The following is a 22,836-nucleotide window of genomic DNA, read 5'->3' on the forward strand; positions in this document are numbered from 1 at the left end:
ATAATAGACTAATAAACGAATAGAGTAGATCATTTTGTAGCAAACGTCTGGGTCGGATTTGGAGGTCTGGAGGCCTCGGGGTCACAAAGGAGTGGAGGCCTCCTGGCCCTAAGTTAACATTAAATTAACATTTTTTTAGTGGAGATTATTAATCCAAAATTTATTTTGAATCTAATCAAAAATATAAAAAAAAATGGTTTACTAGTGGTTCCTAGTCGGAGTTTTAAATATTTTTTTCCGAAGTCTCTTTTGTGGAGTGGCCCAGTGAAGCGATCCGGTTCCAAGAGGTGTCAAATTATACAAATTTGCAGCGATATATAGGGTCAGTATGAGCGAAATTGTAAAGATCGTTCTCTACACGTCGAAAATATCGTAAAATATAACATATATAACCAAAAGTGTAAGAATAGAAATATTTATTTTTATCTGTAGTCCTAAATAATGGTATCGATGTGGGTGTGATCAATTACTGACAATAACCATTATGGGACAATAGTTTACGCAATAGGAAATGACTATCGACTCTTTCGGTACATCATAGATGCCGTTTGGGCATTATTAACTATAGTAGATTCGGGAGTATTTATAAACTCCTACCGTCGGATCAAATAGCCTATTTTTTTACAAGATAGTTTTTATTTGTTTACTGTCATAAAACATATAATCAACAATCATTCGACATTTTACTACGCGTAACGTTATTTGTCCGCTATGGACTCTTAAACTACTAAACCGATTTCAATTTAATTTGCACACCGTGTGCAGTTTGATCTAACTTAAAAGCTAGGATTGCTTACATATATACTGGTTTCTACTGTATGTATGAATGTCACTGAACTCCTTTTAAACGGCTGAACCGATTAAAAAAAATTATATGTGTTTGGGTGGAGCGGTAGATGGTTTAGATTCACATATCAGCCCGGCAGATGGCGCTGCAGTTGATATAGTTTCATAATTTGATATCCTAATCGCTTAAAATATCATGCAGGACAACGTCTGTCAGGTCCGCTGGTACATTTTATTTTGGGTCTCTTAGTATTGATATGATTAAAAAAATATACCACCTATACGGATAAACCTACGAATTATTAAAAATAAAATTTATAAAGTGAATTGTGTTTTTGTCTGGACAGCTGAGTTTAAACACTAAATAATTAGGTGTGAAATAACTTTTATATACCCGGATTTAAATCTTTACACTTTCAAACATCCAAGATAACGCATAAAAGTATGATTGTTTGTCCTCCATTTAATCTTAATGCAGATTATGATGAATATATTTTCCGGTTTCACCAAAAGGCATTTTCTAAATTCAATTCTATTAATATTAAAAATTTCGTTTAATAATCTCTGGTCAGACGAAGGTACAAGATACCTTTGTAATTAAGATACAATCTATGAAGGAGGACGTAATCCTAAGAAAACAAACCATCTTTATTACAGCGTAAGCATCTTACAGTTAGAACGAAAGGGTGACAATGATTTAATGCTTAAATAAAACATAATTATTTAGTTATTCAAGTTTACCACATAATAATCTGTATCTATGGTTACAAACGTTTGTTAAAAATATATGGCAATGTAAATGTTATAAAAAAATTAAAAATACAATAAAAATACAAGATAAAAATATTGCCAGTTCTTCCTTCCGTTCTACGCCCTTGATTTGAGATCTGTTTAGATTTATCATTAATATATTTCTTTTTTTAACGTTCATAACTATACCTACCTAATTACCATTAAAACAACAGATTAGATACGAGATAGGCACATAACAATGCTTTCAATGTGTTGCGAATTCAACCGTAATAAACGTGACTACTAGAGTGTTATACAAATTATTGTGGAAGTTAGAATACTGCCCTTAATTTTATATGATGTAGTAGGATAGCTAAAAGCATATTAAATCATATAATTAATTATTGCACATGCAGACACCCACGAAGAGCCTTTCCGCTATTACGTTATGATGGTAGGGTTCCCTGCGCCTTACCAGAGATATCATATACGTTGTGTATCATAGCTACATTACTACATACTGCCAAACGAAACTAGAGAATTTATTACTAAATAAATTCTAAGATCTCGTTAAACATAAATTAATCAATAAAGCTTTTTATAAGTTTGACGAATAATTAAATATTCCTAATCCATGGGATTGATATGCTCCAGTTTAAACAATTTGTATGACTCGAAACTTGGCGATTAAAAAAGTGGCGGTGAGTTTCTTGCCAGTTCTTTTTGCCCGCTCTACGCCCTTGGGTTGCCAACTGGTAGTAAATTTACAATTAATTTAACTTTTTTTCTGATGTTCATAAGTGTATTGGCTAAACTATATAATATATAAAGTTACTTTGAGTTTGTGTTAAAGTATGATACAGCTCGCTTGCGCATCTTGGCGTAAAAACAGTCCACACAAGCACAACAAAACATTGAAGATGCTCTGCTATTGCGTGGTAGCCCCACGAACGCATTGTTGAACTAAAAGCAAAGGGCATTGTAAGTTTTTTTATAGCTGGACCACAGTCATGCCTAAAATAATGTGTAATAAGCTCTAAAAAGAGTGATTTTTCCCTCTTCTCACGTTAGCTTAGGCTTAAATAAGGATAGGAATTGATTTCGTATATGCTATCTTGTAAAAATATAAAGACATGTCATGTACAGCAAAGTGTAATAGAACACAATCTTGTAACAAAGAATTCTTCCCGATTAAAAGGAGTCGAGAGGCGAAGAGTTTTTCCAGTTCTCGTCCGTTCACTTCATTCACATTCGTTCAACTCTGACAGAATAGGCCCATTTACAACCATAACCCACATGCATTTCACACTTAAAACGTACTTTGTTCTATAAAAGAAAAGAAAAATTTTCTTATTTTTTGTATATTATTATTATGTGTGTGCGCTATGTCTTACTTAGGCACAAGACCTTGATAAATCAACAAAATAAATACTGGCTAACACAAATGCATGGTCTTCCTTCAGGATTATATTTTTATGTTAACACGTTAAGTTTATGACTGCCTTGGCCAATGTTAATAGTCTGCCAACATAATGCTGCTAAATATTATTAAGTCTCCAAAAATAGAGCATGAAAGAAACTAAAATTAAATTTTCCTATTTACGTTGTGATTGATTTAATATATAATTAAACATTTTGGTATTTCCGAACCAATTCGACGTAGGGTCCTTCAAGAAAAGAGCGTACAAATTCTTAAAAGGCCGGCAATGCACTCGCGAGCCCTCTAGTATCAAGACTGTCTATGGGCGGCGGTATCACTTAACATCAGGTGAGCCTCCTGCCCGTTTGCCCCCTGTTCTATAAAAAAAAAAACATTAAAAGATTCTGTAATTTAAAGTTAAAATTGCATTAAATTGTACACTCTGCTAACACGTGATAATGCGTGGGAGTGTAAAAGTGGATTTCTAAGAAACTTTATCTCGACGACGTAATTTATTAAGCCAGGATATTACAATTAAAACTCTCATCTCACAGAGCTTCGTGCTGCGCTATGTAAGAATTTATTGACCAGAAAGACTAGAACAGTAGGGTGACGTACAGCTGTTATTATATATAATTCATTTAACCTTATTTATATATAACACCTGGTTACATAAAAAAGGTACATAGGTATAAATGTCATTATAATTTTTATTTAGTAACTTTTAGGTCTGGGCCTCAGATTACTGTATCTGTTCTGTGATAATTTCTAATAGGCAAATAAGTCATCAACCTTCTGTGCCGGTTTCCTTGTGATGTTTTCCTTCGCCGTACAAGAAAGTGTACTTGTGAACTTCTATCTAGTCTTTAACGAAACTAAGCCTAAAAATATATCGCTTGTACCAGGAGATTTTTCGTTTTGGAGCACATTGGAAAATTGGTGAAATAATAAAATAGGATAAAAAGACAAATACAAAATGTTTCGTAACTGTGAAACATTTTAATGTTTACCAGATCGACAAGAATCAAGATTTTAGAAAGTTTATCTTCTTTCTGCATAATTAAACTTAACACCAGGTAGAAATCATGGATGTTATGAAGAGGTTGAATATATCAAGCTACCACGTTACTTCCCACAACAAGTCTCAAATTTTCCTTAATCAGTCCATCTGATTGATTGAGAACAACATCAAAATTCTAGTTTCAATAGATGATGTCATCAAGGTTATATTGATCAGTGACAATGAATGATTCATTCAGAGATATCAATATTGGTTATTTATTTATAAACACTTGTCATCGCACGGCAAACTGATACAAGAAAAATGAAATACAATGTTTAATGTGGCAAGCGCAAGACAAACATAACAATCACGAGGAGATAATAAAAATAAATTAAACGATACGAAATTGATTTTTATATGTGAGGAGAACATCTATGGATATCCAGACATTACTCATTTGTCAGAATACTCAAATAGCACATCAGTGAGTTGGAGGGAAAAATGGGGTATCAAGTCAAGCCAAAATGTATTTATTTAGGTAACACAATGTACATATATGAACAATAATATAATACATATTAAAAGCTAAATTATCAAAATGTTACATTTACTGCCAGTAAGAAGGTCTGTCAAATCAAGGGCGTAGAACAAAGAACTGGCAATAAACTCTTCGTCATTCGTTATAATCTATAAGTATTTTACACAATGTTTGTTAGGAGCTGCAACCATTACACATGACATCTTAAGTAATGATTTATTAAAAAAGATTGGTTCTCTATCAGCAGTAGGTGGTGAAATAGGAGCACACACTTACATTCTCGTGAGAACAACACGCAAGTACATAGGCGAAATAACCAACATAGAAAGTACACGAAAATTAAATTTTGATTAAAACAAGATTTTTTAAGTATCTTCATTGTAACGATAGAATATAGACTTCAACGATTCTCCAATGTTCTTGATAATTCTTAATCTTACACTGCGCTTGCCTGTTTCGGCATGTTGTTAACTTTTTTCGAGATGTAATACAGCAATCTTTTGTTAGAACTCCAAAATAACGCATGTTGCGTTAGCGAGGTAATTGGACCGTACTTCATATCTGTGACGAGTTCTGTTCTAAAAACGTAAGAGTATTTTTAATAGCTAACCAGAATATATTAAGTAGCTAAAATAAGTTTATATTTACAATTATTTGTTTGGAATAACGAGACTAATCGGTAATGCGCAACGTGTGCGCACAATTTTCCTGAAACATTTGCACTATTGTGCGCTTCCGGTTTCCTCATAGACTATTCATTTTATTACACAGATATAACCTTATGGTATTAACTTTATTGATTTTACAGGTAATTTAAGATTTGTTGGCAATCGTAACAAATATTCGTTTTTACTGGATATTCGTTATAAACGCACTTAAAAGGAGCATTTGTTTAGTTAATAGGCCGGCAACGTACTTTCTGGCCCTCTAGGAATGTTTATGTGCAGCAGTCGCACATAGCATCCGATGAACCTCCCGCTTGTTTGCCCCCTGTTATACATAAAAAAGTCAAATTGCTAACCAGCAAATTTATAAAGTAGGTAACTAAAATCTTGTTGTTATAAATTATTTGATTATCTCGTCCCAAAAAGCGACAGATTATAAACTATTTATGTTAACGTTCAATGAACTGATACAATAAAATTATATTCTTTGACCGGCGCGGACGCATAAAGAACCATAAGGTCGTGAGTCCATCCTATCGTCAGTGTGAACGCGCGAGTCGAACAATTCGTTAGCGCGCGATTTTCCAAAGATTCAAAAATGTTTTATTTTTTAGTCGCTTTGTTAGTGGCCAGTGCACAGGCTAAATTTTATACGGATTGTGGTAAGTAAAGAGGTTTTAGTTTATTTTCTATATGGCTACGAACAAATATTTATAAATGGCGGAAAAGTATCGACAATAAGTTTATCGTACAATTTTTGTGTTATACTGATTATGTCGAATTATAATTGTAATAACACAATGCGGTACCTGCTCATACAACGGCATATGTCCTTGTACATAAAATTTTGTAATTAGGACGTATTGTATACCATTTCACGTACCCCGTGGTTCCGACACTAAGATGATGCAGCTATCTTGAAGCCATAAATTATGTTTACTAAATTTTATTTAGAACTATTGAAGAAAAAAAACAACATTTTCTTGTAAAGTCGGCAACACATTCGCGAGTGTGTCATCTCAAAAGTTATTAAAGCATAACCAAGCGGGGCTTCTTGAACATTAGCAGAAAATCTCCTGCACTTTCTGTAACTAGTTACATTCATTAGATCAATGACAAACAAAATGTATTGACTTAATAATATTGACTGATTGACAATAGTTTTGATAACGTACACATTATTATTTAACCTACTCTGAATCAGAGTACTTTATGTACTCTGATTCAGACAGAAATATATATTACGCATAACACTTTCATTAACGCCAATTAATGGATACATTGTGGAAATATACGTTGACTTAAATAAATCCATATTGATTTAACTCGGCCGATCGTCAGGTTATGATTCACTTGTTTTTTTGTTTCACTTGGGTTCGTCGCAATGTGAATTTGTTTACGTGTTTGCCATTGTTATCTATTTTATAAATTCTTAGTGAGTGTTTGCTTTTTAAAGCTATTTTAAAAAACAAAGTATTCGTTATATTCTCAGTCTAACATCTCATTGTTACCATACTAATTTTTTCCTTACGTCTGAAAATTATGTTCCTTTCTTCAATGCTTTTTATTTTAAGATAAAATTGTGTATCAACCACCGAGCCGTTCTGTGTAGTACAACTAGATTTTTTAAAAACTCTGAATAAGTCATAAATGAAATAAATTGGTTCTGATAAATTCGGTGGTGACTTTGCCCGTGGTGTTCCCTCGAAATGGGTATTCTCAAAAAGTACTAAAGCGATTTTAAAAAGACATCGATTGTTTCTCAAATTGGTTTATGTGTGATTTCTATGAATACGAGTATATGACAATGGCTTTGGAAACAAAGACAGCGCCGCGTCATCACAACATGGTGTTTTGAAGCTTAAATAAATCCTCAAAGCTCCTTATTAAACTGAAGAAAACGGTTTTATGCTTGCTGCCTTGCCTTATATTTGATAGACCAAAAAAGCGATGGGACGACCAAATTGATGAAAAATTGATGTTGTAAAATAGTAAAAAGGAGGCATTGTCCCCGACAGATGCCGCATTTTAGAGTAATATATTATACATCGTTTTCATAATACTTTTTGTACAATTTATGTAAATAAGATATAAATCTCAGTGGATTGTTATTATATGATAATGACTTTTTGTATCGAAGAAATTTGTGGACAAACAAAGTAAATCACGCGTGTAAAGCCTAAATAAAACATATATACTACTTATCTACTTAATATACTCAGGTCAAACGGATAACCTCCTTGAAGTTAAAAATATCCACTGCTGCTTGACTTAGTTTGATATTATTCATGATAGTACAGGCAAAAACAATATAATACATTCATAAGGGCAGGTAATTATAACATTTATATAAATGGAATATAATCGTGTTTTAAAGTATTTATATGATATGATTATAAGTAATATAAATATATTAGTTATAATCATTTACATTCCTAACATTTCATTTATTTTATTTTTTTGTTTATAAGTACGTCTACAGCTACACATATCCATATTAAGCCAAATAACACTTAGACAATACACAAAATAGATAATATTGATAAACAGAATATAATTAAAAAACAGAAAACTTTCTATTTATTTGTCTTCACTAAAGCCAAAACCCAATAACCTATCTCAATCTATTTTTGGCCATCAGAGATAGACATCGTAATCCAAAAAATGATAAAAGTGTGCCAATAACCAAACGACGGATTGTAAAAGCCATCTGCCGATACAAGCTATCCATGGTAGGTCGAATCGGTGTAGGTATGTGGCACCTTTGAACTGTCAAATGTGCCAATATTATATCTTAAGATTTTAGCTTACACCAGCTTTTAAAATAATGAAAAAGCTATTTGATACATTTTAAACATAGACACGTATATTTTAATATTATTTTTACGGTTTTATTTACTTTATTTGATCTATATTGATTATCAAATATGAGTGTAAAGAGCGAAGAGATCGCATTCAATCCGTCACCAAAAATGGATTATCTTTATAGGATTTCGTTATTGAGATGCAGATAGGAGATCGATCGACTGTCATGGTCTGTTCTCAGATTGTTTTCAATCCGGGATAGTGGATAAATTATTGGGTTCCGTCGTAAGTCATCATGTAACATTACAATCTAACTTAACATGAACAACTACTTAATATTTAAAAAAACACTCAATTACTTCTGTTAAATAATATCAACCTGCAGAAGTATGCAGTTCATAAAAAAATCCTCAAACCCTCTTTGGTAAGGCGGAAAATATAAATATCTTCATAAAGTGAAACCCGAAATTTTTATTTATAAACTCATGGTTGACGAAGTCGTCGATTTGAATCGCGATAAAAAAAGGGGTCAACCGCAAATATGTATTACTAAACGACTGTCGAGTCGGAATGATTAATGACACAAAAATGTCTGACATACCTTTTCAAATTAACTAAATAGAGTTAAAGATAATCAAGTTAAACTTACATAAAAGAGTTATTACTTACAACACTCAACGATAATTTAATCTTATCAATTTCTAAATGATTATCAACACGTTTTCTTTCTTTTATTATCTGATTATCATACAAAGTCAAACAAAGATCTTCTATTTCCAAGATTTCCCAAGAATAATAAGATATGAATATAATAATAATCACTCAAGTACCTGAACATCCTTATGGAATGTCTATGATTGCGATTTTATCGGGAATAAGTTACAAAACCAGTGGCACTACTAAATTCAGCCCTACAGATTTCTGTATATTGTCCTTTGCCATTTCTAAGTGGCAAGTTGGTTAACAACCTTTTGTGCCTGACACACGCCGTTTACTTGGATCTAAAACATGTGTTTGCAAAGCATTGGTTTCCTAACAATGTTTCCTTCACCGAACGAGTGAACTCAGGGAAGAGGGTGACACGCTGAAGCCCCTTTTTCCGTGGTAAAATGTGTGACGTGTCCCGCGGCACGGGTGTTGTGATGTGGGACTGTCTTCTGTGGCTACCCATTAAAACCCCACTGTCCCAAAGTCACCGGAAATCACCTAAGGTCCTACACAGTAATATCGTAGCCTTGTCCGCATCCCGCCACGCCCACTGGAGCCACTGAACAACACAGCTCTTTAACTAAAAGCCTAAACTGAGCTGCAACATTAACTTACACCATCACTTCGATTAAATTAACTAGTTTAGTAGTTAGTATTTCAGTTTTTAGGTGATGGTTCGATTGGTTGGTACTAGCAGTGTTGGCCTAGTGGCTTCAGCGTGCGACTCTCTTACCTGAGGTTGTAGGTTCGACCCCGGGCTGTGCACCAATGGAGTTTCTTTCTATGTGCGCATTTAACATTTGCTAGAATGGTGAAGGAAAACATCGTGAGGAAACCGACATGTCTTGACCCAAAAAGTCGACGACGTGTGTCAAGCACTGGAGGCTGATCACCTACTTGCCTATTAGATTTAAAAAATGATCATGAAACAGATTCAAAAATCTAAGGCCAGGACCTAAAGAAGTTGTAGCACCACTGATTTATTTTATTTAGTGATGGTTCGAAAAATACGATTCAATTAAGGCATTTAAATTCAACTGCAACTGGATAAACTATGCCCACTGGGTAAATAAATTGAATTTGTATGTACTTAGCGGTAAAGGAAATTGATTATGAAATTCATAATAGCAATTTCTTATAAAATATTAAGAACGATTAGAAAAACGTTTCACTTTGAAGCTTAATTGACTGTTAAATGCCTATGAATATGGATTAAGACAAAATTTTCTTCATCCTTAATTTTCCTGGTATTTCTTTGAAGGCTAATATTGCAAAAAGGCTTATTAATAATTTTTATAAAACGAGTTACATGGTTGTACAATATTTTTATACTTTATTACTCATTGAATTATTTTATATATAAACGTTGATTAGACTTAACTTACAAATTATAGGTAAACTCGTATTAAACTATGATAATTCTTATATATTTCTAAAGGGTCGTTAGCAATGTGTAGGTATATTTGTTTAATTTGAAATCTTTAACTGAACCCAGCTTAAACGCCGTGAGCGTACGTTTAACTATCCTAGTTACTAAAATACCTAGGCCACAGGCTTCGAGCCTAGGCCTCAGGGTGTCTGATGCGTTAGGAGGTGACATGGAACTCCGTTACTATTCGTATCCTCAGTTAGAACTAACCTCTCGAAAATCGGACACATGACATAATTTATTTAAATAAATAATTAACATAATAGATTAACATACGCTTTTAATTGTCCGTTAAGAGAACTGACAAAGAGCCTGCTTCATTTTAGTTTCTATACTGTAAAAAATATCTTCTTTTGAATTTGACCTATTTCTATTGTTCACAATTCAAGGATAGTCATGCTCGCTTTGCTTGTGGCGGCGTCCATGCGTCAGGTTGTCCAAAATATGGCGAGGGAGCCGATGTCTGGCCATGCGTCATACTTTTTAACGAGTGCTACTTGTGGTGACTGGTCGTACTTGAATTCGTGTATGCGGTTATATTAGTAATTGCGAAACGTTTTGGTATGTTGTTAAAAATAAAATAAACATTAAGAATTACACCAAGAACCTAATGTTTTATTTCTATTTCAGGTTCTAAATTAGCTACTATCCATGATGTGGGCGTCAGTGGCTGTTCCGTGGATGCGAAGTCCTGTATTCTTAAGAGAAATTCCAATGTCACCATCAACATTGACTTTACCCCTTGTATGTATACATCTATGAAAATTAATCAGTCATATTGCTTTTATTAACTTAGGTGTTTTCCTTAAGTGGTGGTAAGGTAGCTATGGATAGCTAGATAGGTTTTGCTGAGAGAGTGTGCAAGTATTGTGTGTAAGTTAATTCTAACATGGGGCAATTTAAATACATATATTTTTATCATAGTCAAATCTTGCTAAATCGCAGTGATCATCGATTTTTGGACCTAAACAAGTAGGTATTTAGTCTGATATTATCCTGGCACAGGATTTAAAAAGTAACTATAAGAAAAACATGAAAAATAAGTGTACCTATATACAAGAAAATTATCAATAAATATGATTATATTTTATAGAACAGGGGGCAAACGGGCAGGAGGCTCACCTGATGTTAAGTGATATCGCCGCTCATGGACACTCTCAATGCCAGAGGGCTCGGGAGTGTGTAGCCGGCCTTTAAAGAATTGGTACGCTCTCTTCTTGAAGGACCCTACGTCAAATTTACTTAGGGTCCCAGTCGAATTGGTTCGGAAATACTTCAGTGAGCTGTTGGCTCCACATAGTGAACCGCTGTATTGTAAAAAATTTTAGACAATAATCAGTAGGTACTTCTTTATTCCTCCATTGCACATTTATTATACATGCATACAAATAATACTTTATATTTTTCTATATTTACGAATTATTTTACCATAAGAAAACTATATCGCACCCGTGAACAGGCTATTTTATTTAATGTTACAGCTAAAGCGGTTACTTCGGTAGAGACAGTAGTACATGGTGTCATCATGAATTTGCCGGTTCCATTCCCGATTTCACAGCCTGACGCTTGCAAGGGTAACGGTCTGTCTTGCCCGCTTAAGGTAGGCTTAGTGTTAACTGAAGTATTTTTAAGATATATTGATTTGTTTGAAATAAATATTTATTCAAGATAATTAAGTCGTTTCACGCAGGAAATAGTCTGATTTATGTTATTATAAAACATTCATACCGTAATATACGTCGTGTTTTCATTTAAACTTGGACAAACATACTTGTAACAGTAGCCTAACTAACGCCCAAACGCAATAACCTATCTTATTCCATGTTTTACCATCTAAGATAGACATCTTTATTTAAAAAAACATTAATCCAAATATTGAAATGAAGAAACGTAAGCGCCTGCCAAATTATGTTTGCTGTTTGTTGTTAATAAATAGTACAAAATATGCTTTTTATACTAATTATATATGTTATTTGTTCAAGGCGGGCGAAAAACAAGCGTACAAAACAACATTGGCGGTCCTCAAAGCGTATCCAAAAGTTAGCGTTGACGTGAAATGGGAACTGAAGACTGATGCTGGAGAGGACTTAGTCTGCGTTCTGATACCTGCACAGATTAAATAGAAGTCTAACAATAGATATAAATAATATTATATTTTGTGATATTTCTGTATAGAACGTAAGATGAATAATAATGTGCGGATTTTTTATAATATAGGCAATGTGATGATTCCAATATATTATATTGTGTGCACTGTATTGCATATGCAGTGGCATTAACAGAAGACACTAGCAGTGCAGTGTCAGTAAACTGATAACATCCAAAATCGGAAATAACGTTACTTAAGGTTGCTTTGAATTTTAAAGCAACTTTCATTCGCGTACTTGAAGATATTAATTTGCCTCAAACCTATTTACTGCATATTATAATAAAGTTTGTTCTTGCATTTCAGAAAGGTTTTAGTGATTATATAGTTACCTAGTTCTTAGATGATATTCAATCATTTTCAGCAAGAAGTTTTAAATTTGTAAAAGTCTTGCCGTGTCCAAAGTCGTAATATAAGCTTTTAAATAAATATTTCTAATTATTTAGGGTATACATTTAAATCCTCTACTCAAATGAATTCATGTTTTAAATAAATATATTTTAATAGTTTCATCACAAGTTTATGGAGTACAGAAAAGATATATCTGCACAGCGACCTCGTGTTGCACTTGCCTTTGTGACGAGACTGCTCCTTAAAAAAATCTAAAGTAAATGAAACCAATGTCGATGAAAAACTTTAATGTTTTAATATTTTACAAATACTCTTTGTATAATTTGTAAAAAGTTACTGTACAAAAATTTTATTTCTATGCAATTGCAGGTGAAAAATTAACTACAGTTCACAAAACTGTTATGTACAATTTTTTTTATCAGGTTTAATATTTAAATACTAACTCTTGGATAAAAATACTATAACCCTCAAATAAACTTTAATGTTTTGACCATTTCACTCGCTCTCAAATTCCAAGTGTTGATAAACATTACTAAACTAATTGGACTATTTATACATTTTCTATTTTACTATACAACTGGACCCTTACATTTACCACACACCTTCTCTTTTTTAAAACATAAGTTAAACTCATTTTTAAATATTTTTCTATACATAGATTCTTTTAATGGAGATTCACCAATTTTTTCACATTCATTTACATACATCATATACATTTGTTTAACAGTCAGATTTGAATCTAAATATTGCCGCTTTAAAGAAAATGGGTTTATTGGCTTAGAGTCAATTGTTTCTAAGGACATTATATGCTTTCTTACTCTATCTTTTTCTCCCTCTGGTAATGGATGGCAACTAGACAAACCTCTACCATCCCTTTTTGGAATATTCACCTCAGATTTATTTAAATGCACATTATATATTGGTTTTTGAGATATTGCTAGTGTTCCTAAATAAAAATTTTTACACACAATAAACTTATCTGTCCTTATATAAAAGAAATATTTGAATGTATAGTTTCTTTTGCCATCACACGGCCTATCTTTAGTCTTGATTAAGTGTCTCTCAGTTGTATTTAGAAGGAAGTACTTTTTTTCATTGGTATCTAGAGAATAGAATGACTTGAACAAAAGTTGTCTGTCTTCATCATTGATTTTCTCCATGCACTTGAAACGGCAAGAATTTAGGCAGTCTTTTTTGTTACAAATTTGTTTTTCTGGTACGAGTTTCCCTCTTCGACTAATATAAGCTTCACCTTGTTGACATTTTATTTTACGAATATTGTTTTGCCACTGGCTAGGGTCTGGCACACGTCGTATTCGACGCCTCCTAATTAAATTATCCTTATTCATTTTTTTTCTCACTTCAGATTTTAACCTGGAAATTTGCTAATAATTAATAGAATCTAATTTCAAATATAACTATGTTACATATAATTCTACAGAATGTATACAGTTTTTAAGTGTGTGAATAGTGAAATTTTGAAACAATCTTTTTGTAAAATAAATATAATAAACATAGAAATATATAATAAAATATGCACAAATAAATTAATAAAAAAATTCTAAACTTTAAATAATCTCTATACAGATCACACATAATAAATTGAAAACTTACAAATCCTCATTTTTAACAATAATAGTAAGATCCAGCTCTGGTTTTGTTTCTTTAGATACTGTATTATACTGACTATAGTACTGCTGATGAACACTTCCATTTATAGAATGTTTAATTAGTGGCACTTGTGGTAGAATTACATGGGATGCAATATGCAGGGGTTGACACTCATTTTGCGGCCCTGGTATTGAAGCTTGCATAGTCTGTTGAACATTCTGCAAGTGAATTTGGTGACAAGACATGACTGTTCGACTCTGAAGAACATTTTGAAAGTTTAAGGAGTCATTTAAAGGGTCCTGGTTTGAGAGCGGTGGCTGAACAGCGGGCTGATAAACCTGAACGATATGAGGTAAACTCACTGTTGGTTGTAAATTATCCATATCTGAAAATATTCACAAATTTCATGTTTATATATGAAAATAGTAACATCCTATCAATAATGTTAAGTAAGTATTTATGAGATGTTTACCTTTAAGATCTCATGTGACTTAGTCGCGTGAAGAAATTTTAAAACTTACAATTTACAAATTAAATTGTAACTTATTAACAAAAATGATCATTATGTTTGTTTTGATTTTTAATAATTTATGTATTGTATTTACTAAATATGGCAGTTCAGTCATCAGTGTAGTCTGTAGTATTATTAATTATATCGCAATTTGACACAAACCACCAATCGGTACTATGTTCACAGTGAGCAGCAACAGATAACAGTGAAAGTAGGGATGGCCTAAAATCGGTAAGAGGATCGATTGTTCTTATTCAAGATGAACATTTATAAAATCAATTTAGGAAATAATAAAAGATGTAACGTTTTATATATTTATTGAAAATTATAACAAATGCTCAATTATATTGTATACCTTTGGTATATTAAATACAATGTACTTACTAATAACAAAACAAAAAGTTTGGTTCTGGTACCCTTCATACTTTGTACCTATAAAAATTTACTGTACTAACTAATAAGCCTAACTATGTCATTCGCTAAAAAAGGTAAGGCATTTTATTTCTGTTAAGCTAAAAAATGCATGTTATATAAAATAACACAAAACAAAAATATTCTATTCCTATATTATTATTTATTATCGACTCATACCAGCTGACGGTAATTTAGGTACCTTAATACATACCTATCGTTAATCTATCACAGCACATTTTCACGATTAGTAATAAAAATATATACTTTCTATACGATCAACACTTATAAAAAAAAACAATTTTTCCGTTTTTGTGTATGTGGCAATTGGTATTTTCCAAAGTTGTTTATTTACAAACATTAATGATATATTACAAACTGTTAAATATTTGGCTTACTGTCAAACTTATTTTCTAAGAAGTGATAGACATAGTCATACACAACCAACATTATTGCACCACCAGGGCCCAACCGAAGTACTTTCGGCAACAATCCTTTGTACAAAGCTCGAAAACTGAAACAAAATCAAGTTTATCAGTTAGGGGCCGGGGTTAATAATATTAGGTTTTAGTTCAAATTTACGACAGAATATCGTAATCGTAACAAAATAATGTATTATCGCATTTATGCAATAAATGTATTATATTTATATGAATTATATAGTATATGATAATTGGTATATAATATGATAGGGTAGATACAGGGCAGAAGAAGAAGTCACTATTTTCTTATAATTGTAAATAGTATCATGCGATAGATTAGTGCGTAACTATTTTAAGCATGAATGCATCAAAGTTCATGATATTTATAACTATTGTGCAATTAATAATAAAAATTAATATTCCTTCATTCTTTAAATTAATACATTATTTAACACTTCAATTTTCTTTTGAAATACGCTTTTATTCTTTGAAATATTACACTGCTTTTTAAATGTATTTTGGAGATACCGAAAATTCAATTTATTTGATATCGAACCAATAAATTAAAATATAATCAATAGACAGTACATTTCCCGTTATCTCTAAATTTGATTTAGGTACTCTTATGACTAACCGAACGTTTAATGTAAATAAATGCATATGTATATGAATCGTCAAGTCTTATTATCAGTAAACAGGTAATCCTTGTTATTCAGGTAATGGTGAGTTGTATTTTCAGTTACGAATATTTGGAAATGTTCCAGAGAGGGCATTGCTTCACGATGATAATAAATAAGCAACACTTTTTTTTAGCGTGGGGAAATTCTGTTATGCATACAAGGCCCGATTGCATCTGCGGAGGACGTTATTACATGGAACATTTTTATTGTACCTACTAAAATCCCACAGCCATTTCCTAGTTATTGTTGGTTTGAGAATTATTTTATTTATATACGTATGTATGGTAATTGTTCGAGATAGATTTTTAGCTGTCATTTGAAATCCTACAAAAATCTCTTATAAAAAAGCTTATAATTATATGGCATATTTAAGACTACATATGAAAGTATTTAAATCATGAACGAATGAATTATATAAAATATTCGAAGAAATAACATATTATAAATGTAAAACGAAAACATAGCCAGAGTTATATTATATAAATAAATCTAGTCATTAATATGGTTGCACTCGAATAGAGAAAAATATATACGATAAAACATTGTTGTGTAAGTCATCTTATCAGTAATAGATAAAGTATGACAAGAATAAAGTAAAAATAAACAGGGCTACATTGAGTAAAACAATAGGCAGATATTTTAATCAGATAGGTAATTAGTAACCTAGTGAAACACTGGCATTACGCCAACGTATTTTAAAACATTGATCCTAACTAATTCAACTACTTATTTCAGATTATCCAAGACCGTTTCTATTTAAGTGTAGGTGATACAAAACTTTGGGTCGCTGGCTCAGAGTGAATGAAATTTAGTGACGAGGTTAATCAAATTTTAGGCCACAATACAGGGAAACTAAGTAACTGAACTCAATTTTTGTTTTAGTTAATTTTTTTAGGTTCAATGTCCTATAACGCGTAGATGGCGGCGTCCACAGCGAGTCTCCATCGCTTTCGGTCTTGAGACTCGCTTCAAGTCTTTCCCTCTTCGCTTCAACTGCAACTTTCCGTCGCCAATTTTCTTGGGACGGCTACGCGGTAGCGTCTAATTTCGGGTTCCAATTCAATCGGGTTTAGTTCATTTGAATATATAACTGCTCTTTTGTGAGTAAATCTACTTATTGTTAGGAACTCTAGACTATAATTTTTATTTATTTATAGCTCGTATCTATTATGATCGTGATACCTACACATTCAATTATTAATATGCTTCTAAGTAGAATGCCTCGATTATCTCAAATTCAATAAAATTGCAAAGGCATGACGTGAGAACATACAGTAAGCCTGGGAAGAATCCATTACGAAAGACGTTACGATGTCGCAATATCTGAGTCAACTGCATATATTTCAATTAAAAAAACACAATCTGAAATACTATAGCAAATAGTGACAAACATCTATTATAGCTAGGTAATATACGGTAGTATTAATACGTTGCAAATATATTTAATCTGTGCCACGGTCAAAGTAACCGACTTACAGTACCTACCGATTGTCACGAATGCATGTAAATGCAGATTATAGGAGATACTTCGTCTACGTGGAATATAAGTATTTTAGCAATAGTATATTCATATTAATATTTTTATTTTCATTTATTTCGCTTAATAGGATTGAATTAAAGGCAAAACTGAACCCACTAGATCAAGAATAAAACAATAATATTTTTTCGGTTCAACATACTGAAAAATCTAAGAATATCCAATAACAATATAATAATACAGCGAATTAAACCCAGTGACGGAAAATCAACTGGCCACGCCTGGACCACGACAGACACCGGTGGACAAACGAAAGAGACAATGCAAGCATATAATAATAAATAAAATATGGTACCTAAATGTTACCTACGTTATTTTTTAGGATCCATATAAATTAGTTAGAGTTATTGAACTCCACCTAAACTGCGAGACTGCTTTGTGGTGAAATTTTTTGTTTTGATTTTCTTTATATTTAACACATCGTTTTTATGTACACAAGATAACGTCTGTCAGGTCAGCTAGTTAATTATATATCAACAGTTTTACTTATAGTAATAATATTTTTCCCTAGTTTATTATTATATATATATCAGGTATATTATTATATATATATAATATATATATATATATATATATATAATATACCTGATCAATGACAACTGTTGCTATTTCTTAGGGAAGAATACACAAAACGTTAAAATATGTGGCGCTACAATCTTTTTAGGTCTGGGCCTCAGATTTCTGTATGTGTTTTATGATCATTTGTATAGGGTAATAGGCATGTAGGTGATCAGCCTCCAGTGCCTGACACACGCCGTCAACTATTTGGGTCTTTGGTAAGTCAGTCTCCTCACGATGTTTTCCTTCGGCGTTTGAGAGAATATTAAATGTGCACATAGAAAGAAAGGTTTGAACACATCTGAGGATCGAACATACGACGTCAGGTATGAGAGTCGCACGCTGAAGCCACTAGGCCAACAATGACCGACGAAAATGGTTAAAACTCATTTAAATACATGTACTGAATAATTACTTGCTTCAATATACCATGTACACTGAATCATTTTTAAAGAGGTTAAATGATACGAAATTAATGAATCATTCTATAAGTGTGAGTTTTGTGTAAAGATTATAGCTACTTACCCTTCCTCCTTATAGACGAGACTAATTGCACCACTGGTCGAACTATATTTGATCACTCCAGGCACAGGTTGGGGACCTTGGATTCGACTCTTGGCAACATCAAAAGGTATATTCACACACGAACCTAGGACGCCCGACGTAAATCCTATTAAGACTTTCCGCCCAAACTCGAGAAGTGGATCCTGGAATATCAATGTTATAATCATGTTTAATAACGATAATCATTACTGATTGCATTACTGTGGCAGTGATGTCAACAAGCCAGGACATCACGGACTGTCATGGTAAAAATGTGCAGACATATACCGCACTCAACGATATACGCTGGTCCCTTGCCATCAACGTGCCGAGTCTACTTGAGCCGACTGGTACTGAGCCGGATCGGTCGAGCCGTTTTGGAGAAGTATAGGAACTAACACTGTGACACGAGAATATTATATATATATATAGAGATTGATAAACACAAAGAACAACGCCGCTTTAGATTTGTGATATTCGCCTACTTTTGTAATATGAAATAAATAAATTAACTTATAAAAACATAAAACTAAACTTATATAAGTTAAGTTAACTTTCCTTCTTAAGTTCGGAAATACTTCAGCTGCCAACTGAAGTATTTCCGAACCAATTCGACTTAGGGTCCTTCAAGAAAAGAGCGTACCAATTCTTAAAAGGCCGGCAACGCACTCGCGAGCCTTCTGGCATTGAGGGTGTCCATGGGCGGCGGTATCACTTAACATCAGGTGAGCCTCCTGCCCGTTTGCCCCCTGTTCTATAAAAAAAAAAAAAAAACTTAAGGTATCTAGATGTTAAATACGATTGAGTACATAAATATACATTATGTATCACGAACGTGTTTAGAAACAGTAAACTGTTGATACATAACTAAAACATATACAACAATAATTAATAGTCTGCGGTTATGCGTAACCTCTACATATCGATGCATTTAATGTAAATGATTCTGGCAGTATTTAATTAGGTACTTTGATGGCACGCGAGTGTGTTATGCGTATATATACGAAAAGTATATTGTTCCGCGACCAGGGCTAGAACCCTCAGAAATGGGAGTAGCAGGCTGATAGCGATAAGTCAGCGTTGTTCTGAATCTGATAAATGATGAAAGGACGCAATCTCTTCGCTCTTTACACTCATATTTTATAATCAATATAAAGTAAATAGAACCGTACAAATAATATTTTATTATTCATGTCTATGTTTAAAACATATCAAATAGCTTTTTAAATAGTTTAAAAAGTGGTGTAAGTTACAATCTTAAGATAGGATATTGGCAAAGTTGAACAGTCATTTTCATACAAAAGTCTACTCCATATACACCAATCCGAACTACCATGGATAGCTTGTATCGGCAGATTACAATCCGTCCATTGGTTTGCACACTTTTCAATATTTGGATTAAGATGTCTATCTTAGATGGTCAAAAATGGGTTGCAATAGTTTATTGGTTTTGGGCGTAACTCGAATCAATTTCTAATGTTACTTTTCTGTTGGATAGTCTTGTTGGATAGTTCTTTCATAGTTGGACAGTCAACAGATAGTATATTAGTTAGTGTAACCGCGGAACACAACTGAGCAGTGCAGGATACGAGTAAATAGTTATTAGATATTAATGTGACTGAGTAAAACATCTTGTTAAATAACACGTAGTGTCATAGTACGATAACACTTCGGGGCAAAGATATGCTTATCGCTCCTCGCTAATGGTTTTGTTAAGAATAAATATTGGTTCATTTTTTTAAATATAAAGAATTGCATTACGAATTGCAAATGAAATTTAATTTGAAAACTTTCTTCTAATTGTAACAAAAATGTAGCTAACTTGTATGTTTGATTTGACACTCAATAGCTACTATACTTATTTAAATATATAAAAACAACCTCTATATACATATAATATAAACATAAAATTCTCAAGTTAGTGTTAGTCTCTCCTTTGAAAAGCTTTACCGATTCTTATGACCTTTGTATCGGTTCTGATAATCTATCGTAAGCTATTTTTTAGGTATATATATCTAAATGATTACCGTGGCAAACATTTTAATTTTTTACACATTTTTGGTTTGTTATAAAAATACATTTGGTCCATAATCCTACCCCAACTCCAAAAATAGCGATATTAGTACTGTAGCAAGCTCTTTGGCAAAAGGTTAGCATCAGATACTTCTAAAAAACTTTATGAACCAAATAGCTAGGTCCATGTTCAGACGAAATAAGTTCCCTCACTAAGCCGGTCCATATTTCTACAGCTAATACGTCACGTACACATTATTCCGTCTGTAGCATTGACATATTTTAATAGATATTTATATTTGGTAGGCGATCTGTTGTTACATGCTGTTGGTGTATGAATCGATTTACACACAATTTTCAACACGCGTTCTGTGAGTGATCTCTCTTCTCTTCACGAACGGAGTAATAGTTACTAGGCCGGCAACGCATTTACGAGCCTTCTGGCAATGGGTATCCATGGACGGTATCACTTAACATCTGGACTGGCCGTTTGACCTTATAATATAAAAAATATTTAAACTTATATAAATATAGGACGCTCTTCATTCCGTTTACGTAAATATATACGTAATTAATCTTAACGCTCTTATTCATAAACACTGAATCTGTACATTTGCACGCTTAACATTGGATGAGTTTGCTTCCTATTACAAAAAAAAATTCCAAGACTTACTTTTTTACCAGCCAAAAAAGTACGTAGTATTTTAATATATTGGCAATACATAATTTAACAAGTGTAATTCGTACCTGGTATTCTGGCAAGTATCCTTTCACGCTGTGATAAAAGCCGAAGTAGACCATGTTGAAGATTCCATTTCTGGCTATCGTCGCCGTTAATCCTTTATTAAGCCCTCTAAAGCCGAGTCCACTTTCTCTTACTATCTCCCTTGTCACTGCCCAAGTGCTGGGGCTTTGTGTAGCCAGTTGCTTATTTGACTGTAGAGTCACTTTGACTACTTCAAACGGGTTCACTAACACCGCTTCAGTGATACCTGCTCCTAAGCCGGCTAATGCAAATGTCTGTAAATATAAGTAAGACGTAAGTACCTAATTATACATTTACGTACGAAATGTTACAGTGTAATCATATTAAGTAGTTTTTAAGGTATATGTAGTGACAATGTATCATTTATATACTCAGAAGATTTATTGGGATTGTTCATATTATGATTTATGGTTGATAATATTTTACTAAAATAAATTATGCAACTGTAAATACATTAAGAACACCTCGAAACGGACATAATTTTTAAATTGCCATAACCATCTGCTTTATACAGAACAGAATGTAAGAAAATAATTATATATTAAAATTAACTGTATTTAAGTTATTTAAAAGAAAACGTAAGCAGGAAATCAATTAGGGAAAAATAAAAACAAAACTAACTAAAGGTGTTGGAGTCGGTGAGCCAAACATAAAAAACCGTTTATATTGTTCAAAGGTAAGAAACTTCACAGCTCGTTTTGGAGTTTCTGCTAGAATTGGTGGTAATATTCCCTTCCAGAATGATAATAACCCCTCATGTTGTTGCATTTTCTTCATACAGTCTATTATCCCTCGGTAATAATGTGGGTCAGAGTGATGAATTTTTGTCGTTGTAGATTGCAACTGCAACCTTGTTTTTACGAGATCCAGTGGATGCATAATGCATACTTCAATAAATCCAGCACTACCTCCAGCTCCAACTTGCATAGCAGCTTGTTTTAAAATTGTTTCAATTTCAGGCATTTTTCAATATATATTTTTACTCAGAAAGTCACTGGACACTCACTTAATAATTAACACATAAAGCTTTTTATCGAATAATTTCCACCAAAGGTCGCGCGTTTATTTTGAAAATATTATAAAATTGCGCCCTATTTAGAACGTCAAAGCAAAACAAAAATACACGACGTGTATAATCGTGTTTACAGTCTGTGTTTTCTTGCACAACTAAAAGTAATTTAGGATTTTCCGTAACAGTTTG

General features: G+C 32.7%; 3 protein-coding genes across 3 annotated transcripts; 1 reads left to right on the forward strand and 2 right to left on the reverse strand.

The window, feature by feature from the left end:
• The first annotated feature begins 5,644 nt into the window (after nt 1–5,644).
• On the forward strand, nt 5,645–12,673 carry LOC110991648 (ecdysteroid-regulated 16 kDa protein). The gene is made up of 4 exons (XM_022257094.2): nt 5,645–5,806; nt 10,717–10,830; nt 11,568–11,686; nt 12,069–12,673. Exons 1-4 carry the CDS (start codon nt 5,743–5,745, stop codon nt 12,207–12,209), a joined length of 438 nt encoding a protein of 145 aa, XP_022112786.2. The 5' UTR covers nt 5,645–5,742; the 3' UTR covers nt 12,210–12,673.
• Nucleotides 12,674–12,887: 214 nt separating this feature from the next.
• Nucleotides 12,888–14,930, reverse strand: LOC110991646. Its single transcript, XM_022257091.2, has 3 exons — nt 14,667–14,930; nt 14,198–14,579; nt 12,888–13,957 (listed from the first exon to the last, which is right to left on the reverse strand). Exons 2-3 carry the CDS (start codon nt 14,575–14,577, stop codon nt 13,153–13,155), a joined length of 1,185 nt encoding a protein of 394 aa, XP_022112783.2. The 5' UTR covers nt 14,578–14,579; nt 14,667–14,930; the 3' UTR covers nt 12,888–13,152.
• Nucleotides 14,931–15,263: 333 nt separating this feature from the next.
• Nucleotides 15,264–22,799, reverse strand: LOC110991647 (mitochondrial 2-oxodicarboxylate carrier). The gene is made up of 4 exons (XM_022257093.2): nt 22,257–22,799; nt 21,617–21,889; nt 18,839–19,020; nt 15,264–15,630 (listed from the first exon to the last, which is right to left on the reverse strand). The coding sequence occupies exons 1-4, from the start codon at nt 22,596–22,598 to the stop codon at nt 15,498–15,500; spliced, it is 930 nt and encodes a 309-aa protein (XP_022112785.2). The 5' UTR covers nt 22,599–22,799; the 3' UTR covers nt 15,264–15,497.
• Between the last annotated feature and the right edge of the window lie 37 nt (nt 22,800–22,836).

Source organism: Pieris rapae, chromosome 6, assembly GCF_905147795.1.
Source record: "Pieris rapae chromosome 6, ilPieRapa1.1, whole genome shotgun sequence".
Classification (NCBI taxonomy): domain Eukaryota; kingdom Metazoa; phylum Arthropoda; class Insecta; order Lepidoptera; family Pieridae; genus Pieris; species Pieris rapae.

Excerpts from the sequence above, each read along its gene's own strand:
- LOC110991648 (XM_022257094.2), top strand. The coding sequence starts at position 5,743 with ATGTTTTATTTTTTAGTCGCTTTGTTAGTGGCCAGTGCACAGGCTAAA. Across the intron at positions 5,807-10,716 it reads TAAATTTTATACGGATTGTG|GTTCTAAATTAGCTACTATC; the intron begins GTAAGTAAAGAG and ends TTTCTATTTCAG. Across the intron at positions 10,831-11,567 it reads CAACATTGACTTTACCCCTT|CTAAAGCGGTTACTTCGGTA; the intron begins GTATGTATACAT and ends TTAATGTTACAG.
- LOC110991646 (XM_022257091.2), bottom strand. The coding sequence starts at position 14,577 with ATGGATAATTTACAACCAACAGTGAGTTTACCTCATATCGTTCAGGTT. Across the intron at positions 13,958-14,197 it reads ATTGTTAAAAATGAGGATTT|GTTAAAATCTGAAGTGAGAA; the intron begins GTAAGTTTTCAA and ends GCAAATTTCCAG.
- LOC110991647 (XM_022257093.2), bottom strand. The coding sequence starts at position 22,598 with ATGCCTGAAATTGAAACAATTTTAAAACAAGCTGCTATGCAAGTTGGA. Across the intron at positions 19,021-21,616 it reads GATACTTGCCAGAATACCAG|GATCCACTTCTCGAGTTTGG; the intron begins GTACGAATTACA and ends TTGATATTCCAG. Across the intron at positions 15,631-18,838 it reads CTCGTCTATAAGGAGGAAGG|TTTTCGAGCTTTGTACAAAG; the intron begins GTAAGTAGCTAT and ends ATTTTGTTTCAG.